The sequence below is a fragment of the Neolamprologus brichardi genome, chromosome 9 (genome assembly GCF_056152115.1).
Source record: "Neolamprologus brichardi isolate AB-2024 chromosome 9, ASM5615211v1, whole genome shotgun sequence".
Classification (NCBI taxonomy): Eukaryota; Metazoa; Chordata; class Actinopteri; order Cichliformes; family Cichlidae; genus Neolamprologus; species Neolamprologus brichardi.
In genome coordinates, this window is record NC_142112.1 from 29,627,643 (window position 1) to 29,639,439 (window position 11,797).

At 38.8% G+C, this 11,797-nt stretch overlaps 1 protein-coding gene across 2 annotated transcripts; it reads right to left on the reverse strand.

The window, feature by feature from the left end:
* Positions 1 to 856: 856 nt before the first annotated feature.
* Positions 857 to 9,985, reverse strand: acbd5a (acyl-CoA binding domain containing 5a). Of its 2 annotated transcripts, none has more exons than XM_087846275.1 (13): positions 9,878 to 9,985; positions 9,406 to 9,565; positions 9,033 to 9,153; positions 7,695 to 7,767; positions 7,334 to 7,451; positions 6,723 to 6,968; positions 6,436 to 6,627; positions 5,975 to 6,069; positions 5,678 to 5,888; positions 5,265 to 5,467; positions 2,702 to 2,761; positions 2,451 to 2,560; positions 857 to 2,124 (listed from the first exon to the last, which is right to left on the reverse strand). In XM_087846275.1, the coding sequence occupies exons 2-13, from the start codon at positions 9,500 to 9,502 to the stop codon at positions 2,112 to 2,114; spliced, it is 1,539 nt and encodes a 512-aa protein (XP_087702401.1). In that variant the 5' UTR covers positions 9,503 to 9,565; positions 9,878 to 9,985; the 3' UTR covers positions 857 to 2,111. The 2 variants fall into 2 exon arrangements, with proteins under 2 accessions (XP_087702401.1, XP_087702402.1); XM_087846276.1 differs by having other exon boundaries at positions 9,406 to 9,537; positions 9,878 to 9,984.
* Positions 9,986 to 11,797: the final 1,812 nt, after the last annotated feature.

An 11,797-nucleotide genomic window follows, 5' to 3' on the forward strand; every position in this document is an offset into this window, starting at 1 on the left:
ACACTGACCACATTTGATGGATGTTAAAGAGTCAGGTGAACGTTAATCATCTAACATGACCAGTTCAGTGATGGTCTGGGGAGGCCCATCCAAAGCTCGACCTGCGAACCACTTGTACTCTGAGGCTATGTCCACACGTACACGGGTATTTTTGAAAACGGAGATTTTCCGTTTTCGTTTTAAAAAAATAATCCCGTCCACACGTAAAGGCAGAAATGAAGGAAAATGCTGCTAGGAACATGCCAAAGCAGTAGGTGGCGCTATATTCCTAACCGTGTAGAAATATTGGCCAATCAGAAGTCTAGAAGCCTCGGTGGGAAATAGTAAACAAAGCTGGGGCAAAGAAGCAGAACCGAGTCGTATGTGTGGAGGGACAGTAACTGTGTGTGTATATGTAAGCATTTAAACACTGCAGAGAGTACAATTAACAGTAACATTATTGTAGAAATTCATTTCACCGAAACAATAACGTGGCGCACACTGTGGCGTCAAAAAAGGTGCACATCTTTGACGCTGCGTTTTCTCCGTTTTTCTCGTCCACACGTAAATGCAAAAACGGAGTTTTAGAAAATATTCACCCTGGCCGGAGTTTTTAGAAACCTCCGTTTTCAGTGACCGAAAACGCCGTTTACGTGTGGACGAAAGGTGCAAACGCATAGAAAAATCTGCGTTTTCAAAAATACCCGGGTACGTGTGGACATAGCCCGAGTGCTCTTAGGTATTTGGGATGAAATCCTCAGACCCACAACTGCTTCTGGTGTAGTGGGCACAGTGTGTAGGCAGTTGTTGCTGGCTATAGTAGATTTACTGTGAGGTCTCAAGTAACCACTTATTTGAAATAAAGTGGACAAACCTGCTTTGTGAAAACTTTATTTCAGGCTGAGATTATCACATGCAAAACACCACTCTATCCACAGGCAGAGAGGGTGAGAAAGCCTTAGTACATTTCAGTAGAAAGGTAAACTATTGCATTTTTTTTCTTTAATTAAAACATAACAGCGCTGGAAAGATCAGTGCTAATGCAGATGCCATACTTTGTAAATATGGTATCATATTACACAGAGATGCAATTAAAATATTGCATTTTTGTTTGGACTGTACAGCTATTGTATACAATTTATATGGAGCTCGCTGCTCTGCAAACAATTCACGATTACTATCATCCCAATGAAATTCTTCACACATTAAAATGAAACGACACAGACGGTGACAAACATTATGCATTAGTTATAGGATATCAGATTGGAAGAATTCTGCTAATTCATGGCTCACTAAGTAGTACAATTAGTCTGAATTTGGTCCAGAAATGCAAGGGTTATGTTACAATAAGAGAATGTAAGAAATCATAATGCCTACAGTACAAAATACCTTGTAATGCTGAGGCACTTCTTCTATTTAGAAACTGAAGTACAAAACAATCTGAAGTGATTGCAGACTGATATGTAGCAAAACCGTTGATGAAAACATCCTGAACCTGGTCTGATCTACACACAAACATTCACTTCAACAGAAATCTCACTTTTACAGCTGAAAGCTGGCCAGCAACATCTTCATTGCAACTGTTGCTAAAAGCAATAAATATTAACTTAGAATGAAAAAGAATCTCACATTTCAATAATTAATACATTCATTCCTCATTTCTACAGTAATTACAATATTTTACTATAGCAGCATTACCTGGGCAACTAATGAAAGTGAATTGGGGACATTTCTAGTAACACCAAATGAAACCTTAAGCTGAAAACGCTGATTTGTGTGCAATAATATCTCAGTTACGGAAATAATTGAGAAGCTACTCTACAGCTGGACTCAGACCATTTCTTACAGAAAAAACAATCCAATACAGTCGATTCATCTTGAAACAGTTGGATAATCACAGACAGCAAGCCCATACTTTCATCTTCCTTTGTGACTCCACATCCACGCTGCAACGCGCCTGAGAGACTGCTTCCTCGCTCTCGTTAGTTTTAGGGGCTTTCTTTATAGTGCAAGAGCTAATTACTGGGCCATGGGTCTAAGCAGGGAAAGAGTTACAGCCATTAGCAACCCATCCATAATATTTTGGGGATTTGTTATTGTCGTGCCCACGGCGATTTAAGGTGTCACTGGGTTCAGTTGATTCGTCTTTTGGAGAAAAAGAAAAAATGAAATTAGTTAATATCAGAAATACCTGAAAAGTGTGGGACGCTTTACGAAAGCAAATAATTTTTTTCTTTTAAACCTTCTTAAAGTCAGACAATCTTTTAAGCACTTTATAGCAAAACCACTGTAGCCAAAGAAATGGAGTGAACCTCATTTGAGTCAATACGATTTTAGTAAGATTATAAAACAAACCAAAAAACTTCCACTCACTCATCTTTATTGTTAACGACCGAGGAAAAGTCTGTTAAGTGCAGGTTGTGAATTTTCACCTAATTTTGGACTATGTGTGTTGTCCATATGTTTCTTACCTTCTCCTCCTCTGCAAGTATAGGCGGATAAGCCACTGTACCACAAATGGCCATATAAGAGCAAAGGCCAAACTGGTTGGTGAAATGTCAAAAGGCCACCAGGACGGTTTCTAGGAGGACAGAAAATATACATTGCTATTACAAATGAAACTTGTTAACTCATAATAATGAACATATGGTTTAAATGAATTGAATGAGCTGGAAATTCAGTAGATTGTTTTCAAAAATTTAATGAGACTGCAACTGTTTACCTGACTCCTATTATTCACTGGGGGAGATGCATAAGTAGGAGACAGAGCCACTGATCTTGCCTGCCAAAAGAAAGAGTTCATAATCTGTCATTATGGGTACATTTAAAAAGAAAGAACTTATATTTATTTTATTAGTGATTTATTAAGCAATTCATTTAACCTTTATGAGATTTCATTTAAGAAACTATTTTATTGAGCTAGTCTGTTTTTATATATATATATATATATATATATATTTGTTTGCTGTCAAAGTGATTTCCCAGCTTTTGGGATAACTGAAGTATATCTTATCTTAAATTTCTAAAGCCACATAGAAATCTATATATTATATATTTTTGATATTGGGGTTTTTTTGCACAAATTTTACTTCCTTTTTGTAAATGTTATTAAGCGGAGCAGTTAGCAGATTCCAACAAGCTAACTTTTAAATGAATGTCTTTTGCAAACTCCTTCTGGGTCAACAGTAAGCATCAACAGAAGCTGAAGGTTCTTTGTGTCCAAGGTCTGGACCGTGGCTAAAAAAATATATATTTATTTGCTTTATACACACAGAACTCATCCTGTGCTACATCCTGAATATGATACAAACTTCTGTTTGTTTTCTTAGAGTCATCTCTCCCAGTAACTGTTATTTCAGCTGCTTTTCCACTTCATCTACAAATCTGCAACATCTTTTTCTCAGAAACCATTTCTTGTGAGTTACTGGCCTTATCCACTTGCAAATAGCCTTTAAGTCCTTATTATTCCATGTCCTTTTCCATTGGCACCAAAAGATGGTGACAGGTTAACCTGCACTTTCCTCATAATGGCAGGCTTGCCAGTTTTGGATGAAAAGTGTCTGTCAGGCCGTGTTAACTTTTTAATATTAGAGTAAATCAAAATATGGGACATTATGTAAATGTGTGAGACAGGATGGAAATGAATGATATTCAGTTCCACCTGAAGTGGGATACCTGATTGTCCTAATGAATTCAATACAGCAAAATATTGCCAGATCTACCTCACATCAATGGCGAATTACAAATGGCTGATTAACTGAACATGTCTGTTTTTAGACTGTGGGAGGAAGCAGCAATACAAAGAGGAAACCCGCGGAGGCACACGGAGATCCTGCAAACTCCACACAAGTGCTAACCACTGCACTGCTGTTATATGTCAATAGTCTTATTAAGACAAAGTTCTTGGTTCTTGAAACAAAGACCAGTTCTTATATATTATTTATATGAAAATCCATGTAGTTTAGCAGAATTCACCACTACGTGCATCATATTTGAATTCAGCTCTTCAAACTGTTGCCTTTCACTTGTTTTATTTATGTCACTATGACCACCTGTGTTTCCCTTCTCTGTCCTAATGTCACTGTGTATAAAGTGTAACCACTGACTCTTGCACAAGAGATTTGACAATCCCAGCTTCCTGTTAAAATAAAACCTGTAGCATTATGATAAGAAAGCACCTACTGTTTAGAGAGGTTACTTAGTTAGCTTCAAGTTTTGTTTACCTTGTCTTCTTCATTATTTCACAGTAAGTTATTATCCTGTCACTAGCCAGCTGTCCAGTCCTGTAGCTGATGCTACTTTATTTAATATATTACTGAAGATAATTAAAATTGCCTAAACATTATAAATGAGTAGTACAATCAAATTCCATTGCCAGCTCATTTTACTCACCATAGATAGCTTAACATTGCTGTCAGCCTTGCAGTCTATAAACCGCAGAAAGCCACCACGAGCAGTTTAATCATTTGCTGTATAGTTCTAAGTTTACATATAATGTAATTATGACAGGAAATTTTGATTTAGATTTAGTCATAGTTTTTTGACTAAAATGTCATAAGATTATGTGTGTGTGTGATTATTGTTTCTTAAATCTAAAGGTGATTTAGTTAAATAAAACAAAAAGTTGTAAAAGTTTGCCGTGTTTTTACAGAGGCGAGCTTCACATGACTTAAAGTTTTTTTCCTGACATCAAATGTGAAATGTGTCCGTATGCCTAGTCGAGTCAAATATGCATGTCTGTCCTTACTGCACTAGATTAATTTTCAAAGAATTATTATTTTTAAATAAATTGTAAATAAATATAAATGATGAATTAAAAAAAAAAAAGAGAAAGCGAGCTTACTTTTTATTGGATCATTTCCAAACTCGTGTCGTCTTTTTTTTTTCTACAAAACTTACTTAGTTCTGATTGGCTGTCACCTCGCCAGACTATTTTCATCTCATTGTTTTGCTCTGACAAAAGTGTATGTGCACTTTATCGTAGTTTTCTCTTTATGCATTAATTTTTATTTAGCCATCGCCTTGTTTTCATCAGGAAAATAATTAATTAATAAATAAATAAAAGGTTGTTATTTTACTGATCAACGATCAATGACATTGACACAGCTATATTTAAATAAAATAGCGTTATATTTAATTTGCTTATAAAGACCAGAAAGTATTCACACAGAGTGGAAAGATTTTGGGGGCACTTGATGTTATCTATTATTTTTTCTTAGTTAAGCCTCAAAGAAGCCACATTGTAGTTTTTGTTTCGAGTCATTTTCATTGTAATATCATCAGACCTGGCTTGCAGTTAGAGCCTCCAGTGTGTGCAGCCTCTCCAGGACGCTCTGCATGTCCTCCTGCAGTCTGGCCAGCGCCACGACGATCTGCTCATTCAGGTTCGCTCCAGGTGTTCCTGCACCTCCCCAGTGGCCCCCGTCTCCATCTCCAGCATTGTGCATGGGCATCTGAGATCCAGGGCGAAGGCCTGGAGACCTGGAGCCTAAAAATAGAACTGAATTTGAATAACTGACACATGCTCGGGTGTCAGCGCATACAATGGAATGACAGTCTTTGTGACACTGAAAGGCCACTAAATGGAAAAACAAAAGCCACACAGAGCTGCCGGCTCCACAGAATCATGCTGTCATCCTTGTGATTGCATTTCATAACGTTTAAATGTGAGTGTAAAACCCTGTGAATGCAGCCTTACCCCTTCCTCTTCTGACTGAAGAGCCACCAGGCACAGTCACATTCAGCCTCTGTGACATTGCTCCACCTGCCTCTCCATCTTCTCCTCCACATCTGACAACCTGCAATGGACCCTGTACATCCTCCTGAGTCTCCCGTCTCTCCTCCAGAGGTGGCTGGAGGTGGTTCTCTTCTTCATCCAATTCATCCAGAGAGCGGTTATGCTCCGAGTTCTTCAGAAAAACAACAAGATGAGTAAAAAACAGTCCAGTTGGCTAAACCCAGTTGATATTTCTGCGATGTTTAAGTTTTTACTTGCCTCTTCCTGTCCGAACTGGTCCACAGAGTCACAGTACACCTCGCTGTCTGAGTCGCTGGTCAGGTGACTAGGTGCAGACGCAGCTACACTTGGATCTAATGTCATTACAAAGAGGGCAAAAGGGCACACAAAACTCAAGACTTGTTCTCCATTATGATGACTAGTCTGCACTGTAATTACCAGAGTGACAAAGAGGAAGTTCACTGAATTAGGGGCTTTTTCCTCAGTTTCTACAGAACCATTAATTTTCTCCATTAAGCCTGTCCCAGGAGCAGCGGATGTGTTAAGTGTTAAGATTCAATGGGTGCTGCAGCTCTGGGAATGAAGCTTAGCAGATTATCTGATCACATGGTGCTCAGACAGCTTGAGTGTTGGTGAGTCTTCAATGACTGTTTTGGACCGCTGTAGGGATGTACTGTAGGCTGAAACAGAGCCCTATGTTGGAATATCGGTTTTCCTACCTGGATTGTGTCCGTTGAGCAGAGGCTCGCCAAGTGAACCCTCCTGGGACTTGTCGCTGTTCAGAGCAGCTCTGGAATGACTGCCATTGGTCAGATGGGTGGCCCCGTTAGCGACTTTACCGTTTGACAGCGGAGCTTTTTGTCTCCTAGCTAAAGTTTTCTTCTTTGGTTGTGATGGTCCAGATTTTTTGTCTGAGGAAAAAATATAGAAGATAAGAGGAAATCTGCATCTAACATGTAATAATATCATTTCAGATATTCATACTCAAAAGGAGCAACTTTGTTACCTTTTCTGACCTCCCTTGTCACCATTTCTTCTTCTTCTTCTTCCTCCTCCTCCTCTTCATCCTCCTCATCGTCATCTTCCTCCTCCTCCTCCTCATCATCATCCTGCAGCGCATCTTCCTCTGACCTCACTTCCTTCTGTTTAAGCCTTGCAGGCCGTGTCTCCAGAGTGCCGTTCATTTCCATGTTTCTAACAATGCTCTTTGCAACACTTTTTGATGCCATTGAATTCATCATTGTGCCAAACCCTACAGACACACACACACACAAACAGAAAGAATTTTCTAAGCTCACGAATACTTGCTTAAGATGTTAACATATTAAAATGAAATGTGTCCATTTCTGATTGTAAGGGGAACCTTAACTGAGGTAAGCTACAAGCAAGCTTTCTATGACTGCTAATAAGGACTCAAAGCATCTGAGCTACAACACCAGACAGGAAGTAAAGTATATCAACAGACCCGCGTGTTTACACAGTAATGTACTTGCCTTCCAGTTGCCTAGCAAACTGAGTCAAACGGGCTGAGCGTATAACAAGAGGCAAAAAAAGAGGTTAAACTCCACATCACAAAGTAAAACGTGTGGGCAATCCACCTGGCGAGGAAACACCAACCTGTGCTCAGGTCTGATATCTGCGCGATCTTTTTCTTTTCGTCCACCAGCTCGTAGAACGGGCCGAGGACCTTTAACAGCTCCTCCACCTCGTCAGTCATGGGCATCCCCTCTAGGATCTGAAAACCAAATCCAGAGTGAGCACAATGAGAATATTATCCCACAGTCACAAACAACCAGAAAGTGCTTTAAATTCAAAGTACTGGTATTGCGGCATAAATTATTTGGTGTAACAGGGTTATTCCTGATTCAGATGACTATAAAGGTAATGTATCTGTGTTACTCTTCACATGGCTTGTGTCATTTGATTACACACAAGGACATGAAACACGGACAGGTTAAAAAGGTGCTTCAAAACGTACCAGTTTCATTTCATCAACATAAGATGACATTGCTTCTTCTTTGGACATTTCTCCAAGAGAATTCCAGGCATCCCTATCACAATAAATACATAAATAAAATACATAAAAGCAAGCAAAAGAAGAAAACATGCACTGTTATATAATTTTATAAGGTGGAACACAGAATAGAATGTCATGCGTCAGCAAAAGTGTGTTTGAAGGCCTTTGTGCCAGTTTCAGTTTTCAGCTGAGTCAATAAGGAAAGACTATTTGAGGACACCAACTAATTTACTAACTTTGGATCACAGTCTGGCAGACACTTAAAAATTCATTAGAAACTGTACCTACCCATGAAACGTGTTCATTTAGCCTTTATTTAACCACGGAACTATCATGTTTAAGATTAAAAATAACTTTTTCAAGGGTGTCCTGGGCAGAACAGGCAGCAGTGCAATCAGCAGCTGCGTAGAAACCAGGCCAAAAACAGGGCAGGAGAGTTCAAGCAACTGCCTCAAAGTCCTTCAAAAATCATTTATAAGAACAGATGCTTAACAGGTACAAACAAAATGACCTTTTTGGTATTAATCAAGTTATCTGAATCTAAATATTTAAATGACTACAGAAGGAATAAGTTTTGAGACCAAAAACAGTAACATCCTGCCCTTCTTTTGACCAACCTAGTAGATCAAAAACTGCCTTGCAAATAAGAATATAGCTATATCTGAGTCTACAGAAGGACAAAGCAGATCATGGTGAGCAAGGGCTTCAAGGTTTGTGATCAAACTCAATGCTTCGTGACAGACAGTATCCAGCGTGTGTAAGGACTGAGAAAACACACAGGTACAAGCCCCTCCTTAAGAGAAACTGTCCAGCTTTGTGGGTAAGAGGTCACTCATATATTTTAATGAGTCCAGAGATCACCTGACACAGCTTGAGCTTAACAGAGTGAGATTTTCATTTCTGAATATCACAAGCTGTCTTCATGTGACTGCCAGAGAATGATAAAATATGATAAAACATTACAGCAACAGGGTTTGTGTCTGGGGGACTATTCTTAGAGGTACACTGATCCACATAGATTTAAAACAAGGAGTGTGGGGAAGTGTATGCATCTTCCTGTTACACCATTAGTGCAGGAGAAATAGAGTAGAATAGACTTTATTACACACATCGAGGGAAAATTGTCTTTGGTTCACCAAGCCATAAACAAATCATAGCAACACAGCATCTCATTATTTAGTATACTGATTGCTCTTGGAACAAATTATTCCTTTTATACGCTGAAATCACATTTTTTCTCCATAGAATTGAGTTCTGAAGGAATCTTAAGTGCACAACCACCACTGCCCCCTAACTTACCATTTCGCCTTTCCAACTACATCCCAGAAGCCAGGTCGGGGTATGCTGCATGGTCCCACAGTGGCCTGTTTATAGTAGCTGTAGAACTTGAGCATCATGTCATTGGAGGGCTGAAAGGGACCTGAGGAAAAGAAAACTCTCATCACATAAAAAAGCCTTACCCTCCACGTGCAGAGTTGTGGCTGATTTCTATTTCTTTCAAATCTGTGATGGCTTGGGGACAAAGCAAGCAGGTCAAAGTGGATTATTTAAATCGCACAAGCTGCTGCACCGCACCTGCCCGGGGGTGGCTGAGCTGGTTGAACTGGCCTGTGTGTGTATATGTGTGTCTGTGTGTGAGAGAAAGAGAGCTTCGAGTGAGGTGTTCACTCACCATTCGGGGGTAAACTCTTGATCACCTTCACGGCGGCATCAAACCTCATCTGGGTCAGGCGCCCTTCATCTTCCACGCGGACGCTCTCCACCTCCATCGTGTCACTCGCAGACAGCACAACAACAACAACACCTGCAAGCAGTAAACAAACTCACGACAACTGCAAAAAAACAAAAACAAAACGTTAAAAGCGTTTGTTTATAGCATTTATGCTAGCTCTGAGCAGCAGTTTGGTTTGTTTTGGTCTGCAAACGAGCAGACTTTTGCGACGCTAACGCGACCAGCTATACTTGAAAGTTAACTGTCTACAATATGTTATAACCACCAGTAGGAGGAGGCTGAGCCAGTTGGATATCTAGGACACAACGTTTAACGTGTGGCACAGCTTTAGCAACACTGTGGTTTCCGCTAAACGGTATCTACACTGACACACTTTCGAGAAAAAAAAACGCTTAAAACCGTCGTTACTTACCGTTAAAATCACGGGCCTATCTGTTTGTCAGAAGGCGACTTGTCATTAGCCCTTGACCAGACGCCATGAACAGCACACACTGTGGGAATTGTAGTCTTATTGCTGTATATAGACGGCGCCTACAAATTCCACAATCCTCTGCGTCCACATGAAGAAAACAAACAAAAAACGTCTGTGAAAATATGGTTTAGATATAAAAACAACATATTAAAGTCAAACGAGTGAGAAAGCTGATGAGAAGTGAAATATATAATGTTACTTCGCTCTTATGGCTGAAAACACAAACTCATGTTGCGACAGTTCGACACGCAAAACTGCATATCCCAACATGCTCTAGACAGATCCATGTTTTTTCTTTTTTCCCCTCCCTCTTCGTTGGAAAACTGATAGGTCGACAGAAGAAAAAAGATAGAGCTCTCACTTTGTCCTTAAATCCTTTATCTTATCTGTCTGAAACACACCTTCTTCCCTAAAGCTGCGACACTGAACGCGATCCTACAATAACTGCATGCAATATTCTTCTACCTAATTCCGCGTCCACACCTCGCGACATACATTCTGATGTAAAGTGGACTTACATTATATATACACATTACATATACATACCCTGCTAATATATATTCCCACATCTGTATAGGTATGTATCTTTCTGTATCTGTGGTTCAGTATGAACTCAGGGCTAGAGGTATGCTTAAAATATAAATAAAATAAATATTTTCTTCAAATCAAATCAAAATTCTTCATATTTTGCTTTCAAGTAGCCAGATGTTCTTGTATTATTATTTTTAAGTGCTCTTGAGCAAAAGTTATCCAGGCTTTCTGAATTCTTTCTAAGTTTTTCTTTGGGTATGTGCTGCTGAGGATTTTTTTTCCTGTTCATTAAACCCCTTATAAAACTGACCTGTGCATCATTTAAGCATAAGGAAAGATGCTCAACTCGAGAGAGGACCCACTGTTGTATCTATGCATAACAGACAAATTGGTAAAGAACCAATTTTAAAATTTAAACAGTGTCTTTAGGCACTTTTTTACTTTTAGTCCCATCTAAAAAAATCCCAAAGATAACGCAGTTTGACAGGCATAAGTAGAATTTTTGAACCAAAAACCCGAAAACTCAGCACAGTGTGCAGTGCATCCTTAAAAAATGAGGAAACTGGACAAGTGGAGGACAAAAAAGAAGTGCTAGGCATAAAAAACGATCAACAGCAGATAAACAGTGTCTGGAAGTTTTGTTCTTAAAAAAAAAGAAAGAAGATAAAACCCCGAAAGAGACTGGACTCATCAAAAAGACATTCAAAAGAAGACAATCAAGCGTATTATAATTGTACAAACTGGTTCTGCCTTTCATGCTATATTTCCATGTATGTTTGTTCATGTTTCAATAACATGTTTGACATTTTCCAGGAAAAATATCTAGAAATGAAGGCTGGGTCAAAATTTTGCTTAGTACTGTCACAACAATGAATTTAAAATGTCTAAAAATGTTCTATTAATTTTTAAAATGTAGCATTTTCTCTGTTGTTATAAAAATGTTGCCATTTAGAATATTGTAGAATATACTGCAATAAGATAACGTTTTATTCTGCACCATTTCCTTCAAAAAATAAAATAGTAACTCACCTAAAATTACTTTCTTTATTCCAAAATTTTTGGAATTAATTAATTTTTTTTCCACAAATGTTTTCCTAATATATAATATCTCAAATACTCTCAAATACACTTGTTTCTCCTGTTCCTTGTGCTGAATTAAAATGAAATAAAATCGAGAGTAAAATGTTCGTACACAATATTGCGGATGTAGTGATCCTCCTCATTAATACACACGATCTTCGCTTTGACGTTACGCCAAAGCGAGGGCAGGCAGGAATCCCACAATAGCAGGCAAAGGAGTTTTTTTTTTTTTTTTTTTTTTGAGGCAGA

Coding starts and splice junctions, on each gene's coding strand:
- acbd5a (XM_087846275.1), bottom strand. CDS start 9,502: ATGGAGGTGGAGAGCGTCCGCGTGGAAGATGAAGGGCGCCTGACCCAG. Junction 6,969..7,333: donor GATATCAGACCTGAGCACAG/GTTGGTGTTTCC, acceptor GTGTGTCTGTAG/GGTTTGGCACAATGATGAAT. Junction 2,561..2,701: donor CAGTGAATAATAGGAGTCAG/GTAAACAGTTGC, acceptor CTGTCCTCCTAG/AAACCGTCCTGGTGGCCTTT.